General features: G+C 40.3%; 1 protein-coding gene across 1 annotated transcript in view; it reads right to left on the bottom strand.

The window, feature by feature from the left end:
* The window catches only part of SND1 (staphylococcal nuclease and tudor domain containing 1), a 443,208-nt gene that overhangs the window by 197,576 nt on the left and 229,594 nt on the right, over positions 1-16,038 (bottom strand). The window contains exon 13 of the mRNA XM_002752042.7: positions 2,836-2,946. Within this exon, the coding sequence (XP_002752088.2) occupies positions 2,836-2,946 (111 nt within the window). The remainder of the gene's footprint in view (positions 1-2,835; positions 2,947-16,038) is intronic.

A 16,038-nucleotide genomic window follows, 5' to 3' on the forward strand; every position in this document is an offset into this window, starting at 1 on the left:
GGCTCAACACAATTATCTCTAGGCAGCTCACTGCCTTAGCAAGCAAGCATCTTGTTACATTACTTCAGCACAAAATGAGCTCTAGACTAAAAAGGCTGTTTTCATCTTAAAACCTAAAACTTTAAAAATTTCACTATCTATGAATACTCATTAAGCATTATAGCACAACATGGCTATTTCTAACAGCATAATAAGAAAGCTTATTCTGGCCTCACTTTCCAGAGCAGCCCTGCAAATTATTTCCATGCTTACCTGCCTGTCAGAATTACATATTCACTAATGGCAGTGTGAAGCTTGTGTGGAAAATATAACTATACATTCAATTGTACTGCTGAGGGCTCCTTCTACTCCGGAAATGGATAACCTGTTCTTCAAGTTGCCATCAGATTGGGCTGAATATGCCCAGCATGGACCCAGCCCCCAAATCCCATGGATTGTTTAGTAATTGTCCGTTTCCTACTGGAGCTAGATAATCAAACAGTACCAAGACTAATAATCCAATTAAAATCATGGGCAAAATATTTGAACAGACATTTCTCAAAAGAAGACATATAAATGGCAAATGGGCATATGAAAAGGTGTTCAACATCACTGATCATCAGAGAAATGCAAATCAAAACTACAATGAGATATCATCCCACCCCAGTTAAAATGGCTTAAATCCAAAAGATAGGTAATCAGTTCTGGCAAGGATGTGGAGAAAAGGGAGCCCTCATACACTGCTGGTGGAAATATAAATTAGTACAACCACTATGGAGGACAGTTTGGAGGATCCTCAAGAAACTAAAAATAGAGATACCATATGATCCAGCAACCACACTGCTGGGTATATACCGTCTAAAAAAAGGAATCGAAAGGAATCAGTATATCGAAAAGATATCTGTCCTCCCATGTTTGCTGCAGCCCTGTTCACAATAGCCAAAACTTGGAAGAACCTAAGTGTCCATCAACAGATGAACGCATAAAGAAAATGTGGTACTTATACACAATGGAGTACTATTTAGCCATTAAAAATAATGAGATCTTGTTATTTGCAACATCATGGATGGAACTGAAAGTCATAATGCTAAGTGAAATAAGCCAGGCACAGAGCCAACATTGCATGTTCTGACTTATATGTGGGACCTAAAAATCAAAACAGTTGAACTCATGGAGACACAGAGTACAAAGGTTAACAAAGGCTGGGAAGGGCAGCGAGAAGGTGGAGGAGAGGTAGGGATGGTTAATGGGTATTAAAAAAAAACAGCTTGAAAGAATAAATAAGACCTAGTATTTGATTGCACAGCAGGGTCACTATAGCCAGTAATAATTTAACTGTACATTTAAAAATAACTAAAAGAGTGTAATTGGATTGTTTGTAACATGAAGCATAAATACTTGAGAGGACGGATACCTCATTTCACATAATGTGATTATTATGTATGGCATGCCTGTATAAAAACATCTCATGTAACCCACAAATACATATACCTATTATACACCCACAAAAATTAAAACTTTTTTTTTTTAAAAAAACAACAGAACCAAGAAACATGAAGTCACATTTCTTACCATGAGTTCTTTGGGGCTGCCTTGCTTACTGATAGGGAGAGAAGAAAGTAAGGAGGTTTACGAGAATATACCAGTCATGAACTAAACATTTTAAATGACCGTTAAAGAGCCTTAAACAACCAAAGAAGTGAGTATTTTCACTGGACTCTTTGTACTTAAGAATGAGGTCCTCGACAGGGTCTACTGGGAAAAGCCCACAAGAAAGAATCCAAAAGCCATGGCAGCCTGACAGACTGATTTCTCGAATGACATTCTGTGTGACATTCTACAGATGCTCTATCCATCAGGATGTGACATGGTGTTAGAGGTAAATGTCACACATCAGGGCAATGTTATGGGCCAAAGAGCAAGAGAAGTGATTCAATGACAAAATCTGAAGCCAAGATTAGATAACATGTGCCCAGAATCATTCCTCTTCTAACTGTAGAAAATAACTGGACAATTACCAAACTCCTAGAACTAAATGGGTCCTAGAGGCTATGGAAAAACTGCTGAGTGAGGAAGCCTCTGCAATCACGTTTAAACAATGGATATATTTTGGTTGAGTCCAAGCAGTCTGCTGAGCTATCCAAGTCAGTTCAGTAAAAAGTAACTCAGCTCTTGCTTTGTTTCCCAGGAAGTCTGGGAATCACTCAACTACCACACCACCCAGTGACAAAAGCCTCCCTGAGTAAGAGCCTTGAGGAATGCCAATGGCCAGAAATACTGCTGAGCAGCATGCATGTCCTTGGGGCAACCAGCCACAGGGATGAAGGACAAAAGTAAAATGTCACAGGGCTTCTCAAACGCTCTCCTGCCAGCTGTCAAAAGTGTTTGAAACCAAAACTCATTTCCTAATAAATGTTTTCATTTCCTTTGTACGTGACAAAAGGTCTAGAGGTGATAAAGGGAGGGGCTGGGAGTAGAGGCCTCTGGAGGTAAGAAACCGAGGGGAATGTACTTCACACACAAGCACAGCTTCACTGTTAGTCCCGGGAATGATGATAAACATATCTGCTCTTGTGCACTCATTCATGCTTTCTTTTATACAGCTACAGAGTGAGATCATATCTAATGTATACCTATTTTACATATTTTTTAAAATGGAAGACCAAGTACACTTAACCAAAATTAGACAGCAAGTTCAAAGTGTGTCCTTCTTTTGATGGGGAAAATCTGGAATAATAATACAAGCATTCTCAGCATATTATTTTCCAACACATTCTGCTCAGGTATAGGCATAATACTGGGAAAGAAACAGGTGAGGGTGTGGGTCTCCATGTGTTTAGTAATTTTTGTTCTTACCTGGCCTCTGCAGCAAGCAGTTCATCGTAGTGTGATGATCTCTGGTCATCATCCTGCCGGTATCTGATCACTGTGGCTAGACCTTTGCTGACAAGAGCCTCAGCAATGTTTCTGCAACAGAAAAGACAGGTCAGTGAGGACTAGAAGTGCATATGGGGCTCAGTCAACAGAAATAATAACAGTAGGCACCTGGAGGTCTTAACACATTCTGGCAGAGGGAGGGGGAAGCCAACTCATTCAAGACCAATGAGTTGCTAAGCTAGAAATCCAAATAAAAGGTTAAATAACAAAGTTCCCTAGCTCAGCATTTTTCTGGTTAGTACAGTCAGATGCTATATCAATCCATACATAAAAACTAGCAAAAAATATCTGTAAAGAGCCCACATTGTGCCAGGCTATTTACAGAATGCTATAAACAAGCCACTGCCCTCAAGAAAAGTCTGCTATAAAATATTAGGCACACAGAGAAAAAACTGAACACATAAAAGCATGACCTAAATTTCTCAAAATCTTTCTAGCAGACAGAACAACCAGAAAATGTCTTCTTTTGGTTTGGTGACGTTAGAAACATTGGTTTAACATAACAGTGTTTCTCTTATAAGAACTCCCGAGAGTCAATCTCCTACCCAAAGTGGGCTTGGAAAAGATAAGACTGTGAATGAAGAGAGAAGGGGCAGGCAGGAAGGAGGCATTCTAGTAGAAGGAAATTGTTTGTGCTGTGGCTCATGCCTATGATCCCAGTTTGGGAGGCCCAGGTGCTAGGATCACTTGAGCCCAGGAGTCTGTAACCTGCTTGGACAACACAATGAGACTCCATCTCCATAATAAAAATTTAAAAATTAGCTGAGTATGTTGGTGCATGCCTATAGTTCCAGCTAGGTGGGATGCTGAGGGAGGAAGACCAGGAGTCTGAGGTTACCGTGAGCTGTGATCACACCACTACACTCCAGCCTGGGTAACAGAATGAGACCCTATCTCAAAAAAGAAAGAAAAATCAAATCAAGATGGGAACCAAAGAAAGTAAAAAAGTATAAAATCTGAGATGACTAGTTTTGAAGCAATACTACATAGGAGCTACAAAAGATCTCAGTTAGACTCTAATGCAAAGTAATTATCAAATGCAATGAATGTGGTTTTTTTTTTTTTTGCCGGAATAAGAAAATTGCTCACACTTGGGAATGCCACATAGGGATGCCACTCTTTGTTGCCTGCATCTACTAACCAGAGAAGGATAAATGAAAAATGGCATGCAGACACTTAATGGTGCTTATTTGAATGGTTCCTCCCCAACCTGGAAAGGGAAACTTTGTTATGAACAATCAAACTACAAAAACAAATTTTCAAAAATTAAGTATAATTAACTACAGCAAATACTGAAAAACAAGAGGCATGATATTATTGAGGGAGAATGGTGGTTATGTCTTTCTTTGTGTCTGTCATAATTACACCAAAGGCCCTACTCAAACCATCTGGTTTGCTGCCCTTTAGGGAGAGGCTATGGTAAGCAATAGGCTACCGTGCCATATGCTATGACTGAGTATTGTTTGAAAATATGGTTAACTCCTAACAAACCAGTCGTTCTTAGAAAGCCATACTGTGGGGATGCTGGGAGCTGAACCAACCAGTATCTGTGCATGTTTATGCAACTTAAGGGCTCTATTTGTCAAACTCCAGGAGAACATAGTTTTGTTTTTTAAAGAACAAAAAATAAATGTGTCGGTAGAACATGGAGGAAAAGATGTGGTGGCTGATTATCTTCTCATTATGTGCCCCTCTGATGCCTGTTTATCTACTGCCAGCATGATATTAATATCTCCAAACCACCACGGAATTAGCACTTCTCAAAATCCACTCCCACAAAGAGGCTGCTTTGCTGGCCACCCTGTCTCCTGAGTCACTGCATAAGCGTGCTGGCAAATGCTGTCATTATCACAGGGTTGTGTTTGGCAGCATGGAGAAAGCAACAGCCTCAAATCAGCAGATGCAGATGTTGATACATGGTGAGGATGTAACTAAGATTGTCACCAAGGAGCCCTAGCAGGGAACAAGAGAGGCTCCACCCATCAAAGAGCTAGAAAGTAGGCTGGGGAGTGGTATGGGGGACAACTCCACTTTTGATAGTTTGAGATGTCACAGCCATTTTAAACACCAAGAGAACAAAGAAATATTTGTTACTGAATTTTGAATTACTAAGCATTGACATTTTACAGTCAATACATGGGGTCTGGAGGAGAAAGTGGGAATGGCAGGCAGAGCAGGCAAGAAAAAATTCACACAAACAAGCTTTGATATAAAAAGAAAAACAACACAAATGTTTAATGATCCACTCCAGTTAGTGCTGCTCAAATCAATTCAAAGAATTACTGAACCTGCCTGGCCAGGAAAAACCAAGGGCATTTTCCTTACTCTTCTTTGTCCCTGCCCTCTTTATCCCATCAGCAAATGTCTACAAAGCAGTTAAGACCTGCCATATGGAGTTCCTGAGGCCTTAGATTCCCAAATCACTCCACACCCTGCCCACTGCTTTCTTCTCTCTTTCCTTTAAAGCTCAGCATCTAAGCCATGTTCCCTTAGCTTCTTATCCCCTAATTATAGATTTCTCCTGGAGGAACAGTTGTGATGCTGGTGCTTAGCAGTAACAAGAGTAAAAATACACGAAATGATAACAACCATCATTATTGGGCATTTACTACGTGCCATGCATATGAGAATCACATGTGTTCTCTTCTTGGTGTATTCCCCATGTGATACATCATCACAATATATGGCAATTATTTATTCATTGTTTATCTTCCCTGGTGAGTGATAAACTCTGTGAGGGCAGGGGCCATGCTTTTCTTGCTCTACATCCCAGTGCCAAGCACAGTATTATGCACAAAGTATATAGTATTTTCTAAATTGAATCATTTATCTCATCTAGGATTTAAAAAAATAACTTAAAAAGCATAGCAAAATTAAAGCACATTTAAAAAATTTTGTTTTGAAACATCCAGGAAAATTTGAGATATTCTTTTAAGAAAAACACCTGGCCGGGCACGGTGGCTCACCCCTGTAATCCCAGCACTTTGGGAGGCAGAGGCAGGTGGATCACCTGAGGTCAGGAGTTTGAGACCAGCCTGGTCAACATGGTGAAACCCTGTCTCTACTATAAATACAAAAATTAGTCTGGCGTGGTGGTGGGTGCCTGTAATCCCAGCTACTTGAGAGGCTGAGGCAGGAGAATGATTTGAACCCAGGAGGCAGAGGTTGCAGTTAGCCAAGATTGAGCCACTGTACTCTAGCCTGGGCGACAAGAGTGAGACTCTGTCTGGAAAGGAAAAGGAAAGGAAAGACAAGACAAGAAAAGAAAAATACCTAATTATTTTGGAAATACAGCACTGGAACATTATTCTCCTAGCCAAGTGTTCCCAGCATGGAATCAAGGACGATAACTTTCTGCATGCCTTCCCAGCTTTTGTCTTCTTCCTCTCAATTATCTGAGACTTCAATTTAAAAAGAGAATGAAAGGGAGGGAGAGAAAGTGGAATTAGCCTAGATCCATATACTTGACTATCTCATTCATTTCTTTTGGCTGCTAATGAAAGGTCAGGAGATTTTCCCCTGGCTAAAGATGGCTCCGAACCTGACATTAGTGTGTTGATCAGTTGCCCAGTAAGAAGAGGGAACATTAAATTGTGTGCCATGACATTATGCTGCTTTGGACAAATTTATAAATTCTTCTTTCTTGAGTGTATCAGTAATTCTACTCCAATTACACATGTCTGGCCTGAAAGGATAATTAACAATCGGCATATAAAAAGGGACCTAACAGCCTTGGAAGTCTCACAGTAAGCCATCACTCTCCCTATCAGCTAGAAACACAAAGAAAATTAGTGCGAGGACTGAAATGCTTCTCCAAACTCAAGGAGATATTTAGGGTTCTAGTAAAAGTCAACAGTTTCTATTAGGCATGATCAGGTGGTCCCCGACATAAACAAACACAAATGACATGGGTCTCACAGAACAGGCTTGCTCACAGGATAGACAAGTAGTTGACATGCTCTCCTCCAGTCAATTTCCACAGCAAGAGGCTTGTAAGCTCAAACTTACCCACGATAAGACAGTAGTGAACCCGTGGGGTTCTGTATTATGCCAATATGGAGAAGATGTGTTCTATAACCGTACAAGAGAACAGGAGTCCTAGGGGGTAAAATTCATTTACAGTAGGCCCCAATTGTTTGATCATATTTTTGCCTGCCTTCCCCACCTCTAGCAATATTGGAAGTAACAATATATTGACAATTGATAATTGTCTAAAACTGCCCAGATTACTTCAAATGTGTTTGTGTTAATGCTGAAACCACCTAAGCTTATAGAAAAGTTGCATATAACTGTTCGAAGAGCATACCTTTCAACTATTTAAGAGCAACTGGCCGATCTGCTGTACCTCTCCTCAAATAATCTATTCTGCATTTTCTATGAAGTAGAGTATTTTCCTGCATACTCAAAGAACATTAGAACTAGGATATTAACACATTGCTACTATCTAATCCACAAACCTCCTCAAATTTTGCCAACTGTTCTAATGGAATACTTCAAGAAAAGGATCCAGTTCAGAATCAGGTGTTGCATTTACTGGTCATGTCACTCTAGTCTGGAATAGCTCTTCAGTCTTTCTTTGACTATCATGGCCTTGACACTTTTGAAGAGTACAGGTCAGTTATTTTGGTTTGTCTGATGTTTCTTCATGACCATATTAAAGTTAAGCACTGATTCATCATTTATTGATGATGGTAATCTTGATCACTTGATTTAGGTGGTGTCTACCAGGCTTCTCCACTGTAATTAATAGATATTTTGTGAGTAGACACTTTGAACTATATAATTTTCACCTCTCATTAAACTCCCAAGTTATTCATTTATTTGTTTGTATTAGTGTAAATTCATGGAATCTCATTTTAGTCAAACAGTTATAATCCGCTACTACTGCTCTTGGACGCTCAATTGTTCCCAATGCGGCCAGTGGGAGCCAGAACTTCTGTGTCCTTTAGACATGTCTCCTATCTTTTTTTGAGCGCTTCTCTGTTTTCTGGTACAACATGTTCCAGGCTTATCTTGTACTGTCTTCCCCAGATCTGAAATTAGCCATTTATCTAAGGAGCCCACATTTACATCTATATTTATTTTTATATGTTTATTTCTAAATCTATCTATATCTATTGAAAACCATGTGTGGCAGTCATGAAAATGTGCCTCTTGGATCTCTAACTGCAGGAAGCATAATAGACTGACAGCCCAGCTGCTGTGCTCTGAAATCAATCACTGCTACTTCAGCCAAGGCTATGCTTCCCACCAGCTGCTCCCAGCCAATAGTGGAGTGCAACAGAGATACTAAGGCAGGCCTATTGCTGAGGGACATAGGGCTCCTATGATGGACAATTTTGACTTCTTATCAAGCTTTGAGGAAACTCTTTAGAACAGGCCCATAGCTCAGCCGGTCCCTAGCTAACCTTCCTTGATTCCCTCCCTTCTGCACAGGGATTTGACCTGCATTGCAGTCTGATGGCTCTTCCCAGGCATCCTGGGGCTCCCTTCCCACCTTCCTTCAGATGAGTTTTCCCCAGTTAATCTCTTGCACATCTAATCCTTCTTGGCAAAGTGCTTCTTGTAGAGCCTAAACCACCATACCATGAGTTCACACAAATATCTAAAATTCCAATCCACCACTACAGGGTTCATTCTAGTTTTCTTCCTTTTGTATTTGGAAATACCTTCTCTGATGGTGAGAAACCTGGTTTTCCTTAGTACTTTTACTGGTAGGATTGATACTCCTGAGTATAACGAATCTTATAACACTGATGCCACCCCTCCCAAGTGGACACTCAGTCTTTAATGCTTGGCTATGGAGCCACCTTCCATCTGGATGTTTGCACCCAGCTTGGACTCTAATACCTTGTATGACTGATCATCCTTAACCTCCTATGGGGCTCTGAGACCCCAAGCCAGACTACCTCTCTGAGCGCATATGCCTTTGATTTGCTTTGATTGCTTCTTTTTTTTTAATAAAAGGGATAGGGTCTTGCTATGTCACACAGGCTAGGGTGCAGTGGTATGATCATAGTTACTGCAGCCTCAAACTCCTGTATTCAAGGGATCCTTCCACCCCGGCCTCCCAAGTAGCTAGGACTAAAGGCACATGCTACCATGCTTGGTTCATTTTTAAATTTTTATTGTAGGGAAAGGGTCTTGCTATACTGCCCAGGATGGTTGCGAATTCCTGGGCACAAGCGATTCTTTCACCTTGGCCTCCCAAAGTCCTGAGAGTACAGGCATGGGCCACTCCATCTAGCCTCTGCCCTAACTGCTATAAGACTGAATTGTTTTGGCTGGTGTGATGGCTCACGCCTATAATCCTAACACTTTGGGTGGGCAAAGCAGGAGGATTGCTTGAGTCGAGGAGATTAAGGCTACAGTGAGCCGTGGTCACACCACTGCACTCCAGACTGGGTGACAGAGTGAGACTGTTTCAAAAAAAAAAATTGTTTCCATCTGACACTAAACACCAACGACTGCTAACTTTTCATAGAGTCAAACCATGAAGAGGCAGAGAGAGCTTTTCAAAGTTGATCCTGCTTCTTCATGAGAGAACCAGACTATGTGTTACGCATTTGCCTGTCCAGTTATATTTACAACCAAAGGTAATGCATATTTCAACAGGGACAATAAAGATAAAACTTTTCCCATACACATATATATTCTTTCTCACTCATTCATGCAATCTGTGACTTTGAAGATTTGGTGCATATAAGTAGAGCTAACTTAAAGGGAATATACTACTTGATAAAAAAGAACCTGGGTTAAATGAATAAAGACATCACAGGGGCTGAGGGTAAACTTCCCCTTTGCCCTCTGAAGGCTTCCTAAAACTCAGCTGACAAAAGGCAGATTAACAGAAGAAAGAGCACATAACATTTAATTTTTAATGTGCATAGCATGGAGGGAATCACAGAATGATCATCCAATAACCTAGGGTGGTATAGAAACTTATATACCCCTTTTGATAGGGGAGAAGTGAGATGAGGAATGTGGTAACTTTTTGAGGAGCAGTAAATCTTCAGGGAGAATAAATGGGCCCAGAAGGTGGGACGGAGACATTACTGGAAGGTGAGAGGAAACAAAAGTTGTCTTATTAAGCCAATCGTCTTCCAGGTAAATCCCTCCGAGCTGCCCTCAGAAAAACACAGGAAAAGTTCGAGAATGGTGATGGGGCCCACTCTCTACTATTACTCCAGTGGTCCATCTTTTCTGATTATCTGGTGAGATCTCTAGAAAGGGGATTTAAGACAACTGCATTTCCGTGGGAAAGAAGCTATCTTAGTCAAATAGGACATTCCAGAAAAGAGTCCCTCCCTGCGGGTAGCAGGGTGAGGTAAACAAAATTAGAGACCTCTCTGCATGTCAAAATGTCAACCTGTGGGGGATCGTGTTCTGGGCCTCAACAGTATCAAGAGAGTGGGCACAGGGAATAACACCATTATACCCCCCCACACACACACCCCTTCCTTCTCCATCTGAAAAAGATATGATAACCCAGTGGCTCTGGTTCATAGATCTTTATCTGGCTCTTTGAACTTCACATTTTTCATTTACAAACTATCTACATTTTATCAGTCTCTGAGGCATCCATGGAGATCAGAAAAGCTGAATATTTTCCTTAAAGTAAACACATGTGGGCACATATTCAGAATAAAGTAAAACCATAAAGAAATGAGTCTGCAATATATTTTAGTCACAGGTAAAGGAAAGAAATAAAATATAATTAAGAGGGTAGTATATCTGTAATACAGTAGTCCCTCCTTATCCACAAGAAATATATGCTCCAAGACCCCTAGTAAATGCCTGAAACTGCACAGAGTACTGAACTCTGTATGTGTTTTCCTTTACATATATACTTATAATGAAGTTTAACCTATCATTTAACACTGTAAGAGATTAACAACAATAACTACTAATACAACAGAACAACTGTAGCAAGATGCCAGCATCCATAGCCAGTCAACCTAATTACTGACATGGCTACTAAGAGACTTAAGATGTGGATAAGCGCATACTGTCTGGATACAGTTGGAGAAGGTGATGATTCATAGCCTGGGATGGAGGGTGAGATACCTCATCACTGAATAGGGCTCTTCAGACAGGCACACAATTTAAAACTTATGAGTTGTTTATTTCTAGAACTTTCCATTTAATATTTTCAGACTGTGGTTGATCATGGGTAACTAAAATTACAGGTCAAGGGGAACTCCTGTGGTCACTTCATCAATAGTAGAGGCACATATCTCATGTGGATTGCTGCATGCATGCACACACGTACATTCATTATATATTCTTTATGGTAACTTCAAGGCCCTGCGATAAAATTGTATGCACTAAGCGCAAAAGGCACCCCATGGCTGTTTACTGTGAGACATCAGGCAGGTATCCCAGGCCTCTGTCACCCATGACCCTCAAAGGCTCCAATGTCTTAACGCTGGAAAACTGCTCTACTCCCTTTACAAACTGGATTCTCAGAAGAGCCAGGATGGAGATCTGCAGTTGACAGAGTTCTGATATTGATTCCCGATACACCACATGGCTGATCTCACTTTTTGTCAGCTATGCAGGGGATATTTTACTGTGGGGCTGATCCAGAAGGGAAGCTACAGGGTGTTGATATCTTTCTTTGCAACTAGATTAGAAACGCGTAAGGAAGGTCACCACAGGATTCAATAACAGGGTAGAAAGCTCAGAAGATTGAAAAACTATTTTCTTCAGATTATTAGTTCTTTTGACCACATATCTGGAGGATGTGGGCTCCCTATACCAAAAGATACTTAGTAAGTAGAAAAAATGCTCAACAGTGAACAGGCCCAATGCCAGGCTCTCTTTAGATCTTCCCTGCAAGTTCACACTAAGACCTCTAACATCCATGTTCTTTCAAGCAGGAACCTAACAATTTCAGACTCGAGACAGATTTGGCTTCTGTAAGCTGACAAAAGAAATCTTTAAATGGTAAGGGAAAAAATTATAGATGAGAGAGATGAAGAGACAATGGGCCATGTGCCAATATCTTTTATTAAGTTACTATTTTCCAACCAGGTCTCCAACAAGGAAAAAGTCATAGAAAGCAACAGGTAACTTCTGAAAGCTAGTCTCCACCGGCTGAATTCCTGTGAATCTGGATCATCGATATTTTTGTCCCCATTTTTGTTCTTCATATATATCTAGGAGGCATTTCTCACATAAGCAAGCTGCATCCGTAGACAGGAGATTCTGTTTTGGAAGCCTCAATAATTGGAAACATTTGAGGTGGCACACATGCTTTATAGATTTACTAAATCTCTCTCCCACCTTCTTCACTATTTTTCACTTCCCCCTTCAACTTATGTAGTTCTAAAAATGACTGAAATTGATTTTTTAAATCCGTTTACACTGATTAACAATTTAAAGCCCATTTTCTGTTTAACAAGACCTGCCACCAGGAAAACCACCAGAGGATCGAAACAGTGGCTAGACTTTCCCAGAATTCATAATACAGGCTGAAAACAGAGGAAAATTCAAATGCTTCGACATTCCTGGCCAGGCTTTGGTAGCTCATGTGGAGTGATGGGAAAATCAAGGGCTGTCAAGAGCTGCAATGTTCTGGGGCAGGGCATCCTTACTCCAGGCTCTGAGAGCCAAGTGTCTACCGCCTTTGACAGTCCACCAGCACAGCTGTTGTTATAGGACAACCTATAAAAGGCATGACCCCAAAAAATTAGACTCTCCAAAACAAATCTCTCCAATAAGTTGTAGTTCATATTTAAGGAGCATTCAGACTATGAATAGGTCTGTGATTATAAATACAACTGAGTGTTGAGAGCATTTTCTAGATACTGGAGATAGAAAAATCAAGAACTCATGGGAACAATGCACTTCAATAATTCCTAATCATTCTTCCTCATGTGAGGAGGAAGTGGAAAGAAAACAATGAAGATTGATACAGACTTAGTCCTATTTTAAGAACTCGAAAGGATACTTTCATTTCTTTAGAATGAAACCAAAAGACACCCATAAACAACATTGGTAGAATGCTTCATGAAAGAAAGAAAGAAAGAAGGAGGTAGGGAAGGGGAAAGAGGAGCAGGAGGAAAGAGAAAACTCATTCCATTAAAATATGACTGTTTTGTAGACAAACACACCCTGGAATCCCTATAGCACATACCCATCCAAACTTCATTATTAATAAGCTGCTTACATCTGAGTCCTGACAAACACCTCTCCAGCTTCAGAGGCCACATCTCACTGAGCACCAATAGCCTCCTTCAGTTGGGGAAGGAAAGAAATAAAACCAAAGACATCTGTAAACTGGGGTTTTAAAAGTGGGTGATAAGCTGGATGTGGTGGCTCATGCCTGCAATCCTAGCACTTTAGGAAGCCTAGGGTGGATCGCTCAAGAGGTCGGGAGTTTGAGACCTGCCTGGGCAACATGGCAAAACTCCATCTCATATATATGTGTGTGTGTATGTATATATATATATATATAAAGTGGTTGATAAAGAAATGTCACTTCCTAATCCCCCGGCCAGAAGAGCTACATCTGCTCCAAGGCATCTCTGAGCCATAGCATACCCATTACCTCATTTCCACTCATTCTCTACCTACCTAGGTGAACACCTACCCGAGAGCTCCTGAAAGAACAATGAACAGACGGGAAGATAAGATAGAAATATACATGGAAGCAGTAGAATTCAACAACTAACCCACTTTATAAAGCTGGTGAGTAGAAAATATGGTGTTAAAAATATGGGTCAAAGCAATTTAGAAAAAGAGGAGGAAGAAGCCATAACATCAAACAGTTTTATCAAATAGTTATGCTTAGTAAATAGACAATTTTATTCTGCCCCCAGGATTTCTGCAGTGCTGTAATGTTATTGCCAGCTCTTATTTGATAGTTCCATTTATTCAGCAATATCATGGTTACGGCTTTATAAGACAAGTAAAACTGTGGTATTAGACTCTGCTATGCCAGCTCCTCTCTGAATACCACTGCACTTCCATGTCAGTAAAATATCCAGGGAAGTTAGGACATGATGAATGTTGGCTGAAGAATGTGGGGCATATTAAATATAAGTGGCAATAAAACAATGTCCATCTTCAAATATCTAATATTTTCTCTGATCCTCAATCATCACAGTAAGAGAGAGAAGGAAAACAAGGGGAAAAAAATCCTTTTAATATAAACGGCATAGACTTGTCTGAATCTCTCTAAATTACAGCACATGGGGCAATGTCCACAAAGTGACACTCCTGCTATAAACAAACATACTTCTTTCCCAGAAGGAAACAAATAGATACTTCAAAAATAATTAGATTGGACCAATCAAGTACTGGATCAAGCTTGAAGAAAGTAAACTACATGCACTTCCAATCCAGCTAAACTGGTCCACTCACTGCTAAATATGCCATGCATTCACATTTTCAACTATCTGCAGGACATGTGAATTTGTATGATTCATCATCCTGTAAAACTCAGCATTTCAAAAATAAAACTCACTTCCCTAGATAAAAGCTTTTTTGAATCTTACCAAATCAGCTCCTCCTCCCAACAGCCCAGTCTGGAGGACCATCATACTCTCAGCGCCTAGGCCTGACATCTCTCTCATTCCTGTATAAAATCTCTAAACTGAAACCTACAATGTGTCTCCCATGAATATTTTCTTTCTGATTCTCTCTCTCTACCCAAGTTGAGACTCCCACTGCCTCTCACATGGACTGTTTACAGCCTTCCCTACCTGGTCTCCTGGCGATGCTGACCAATTCTAAATACCGTCAACTGAATCTTCTTAAAGGATTAGGTTGGCAACTAATCCTCGTTCTTAAACACACTACAAACACCACAGAAAACTTTTTTAGAAATTTTCAAACACGGAGACAATCATAAATAACCTATTTGAATGATGACAATGAAGGGAGAAGGAGCAAAGGACAGAGGAGGAGGTAGGATGGAGGGCTGGGAGGGGGAGAGGGGCAAAAGGAAGCAGGAAAAGGAAATGGAGAGGGGAAGGGGAGGAAGAGTAAAGTTGACTGAGCACTATTCTAAATGCTGTACATTTATTAACTTATTTGATCTTCACAAAATTCTGATGAGATAGGGACTATTATTATTCCCTATTTTACAAATGGGAAACCTGAAGCCCAGAAAGGTTACGAAGCTTGTAAGTGAAAAGGATAGAATAAGGAGGCCCACACAGGCTCCTTATGGCGTTTCTGTGATGCAAAGGACATTGCCAGTGACCTTGTCCAGCCTCTAATCTGAAAACATCTGATGATACAACTGTCATCCATTTTCACTCAAAAGAATATTTCAGATTTAATGAGTATCTACAGAATGTCTACCAGAGAACATGCCTTTAAACACACATTAAGCGAACCATTCTAGTAATACAGGATTCAGAGGCAGTATACATTGCTTCCAAAGAAGAGAAAACATTGCAGCCTTGCCACGTATAATCATTTTGCAAGTGGCAGAGCCATGATTAGAAGCCAGGTTTTCTGATTTCAAATCCAGTTTTCTTTTGACTCAACAGGGCCACAATTACAAGGCAACAGACGACTGAAGGTATTCTACAATCTACACTCATATACCTCTGACCCTATTCTGTTAAATCCCTTCCAACTTTCTGCTTTAGCCTGAACAGGCTTCTCCTTAGTCACCAACTAAGCCTGGCATTCTCCCCACGCCGGTGCCTGTAGCTGCACCATTCATTTGGCAATTGGCTTTTACTGCTGTATATTATCTGTTTTGGGTACATATCTTGTCTTCCCAACTAGATCATATTCCCTATTGGTCCAAGAAGAGCAAAACACTTAGTAGGCACTCAATAAATATTTATTGGCTAGCTGATAGATTTTACTCACTGAGTCCCCAGGAGGTTCTGTGGACTGTTGGATGAAAACAAAGTAATAACTGACTGAGTCACAGAATTTTTAACAAAAAGATTCCACAGAGATAAACTAATCTAAATGCCTTCATACGCAGATGAAGACAGATCCAGAGAGAAACCAAGAAAATTTTTTAATGAGTTGTTGTCTAAAAGAAAAACAGAGTGACACCAGCACAATGGGTATCTAAGAGCCTTCTGATTCTTAATCTATTTCCCTTTATTAAGCTGCTATGTTTTTTAAGTATGTTATGCACATGAA

Source organism: Callithrix jacchus, chromosome 11 (genome assembly GCF_049354715.1).
Source record: "Callithrix jacchus isolate 240 chromosome 11, calJac240_pri, whole genome shotgun sequence".
In the NCBI taxonomy this organism is placed as follows: Eukaryota; Metazoa; Chordata; class Mammalia; order Primates; family Cebidae; genus Callithrix; species Callithrix jacchus.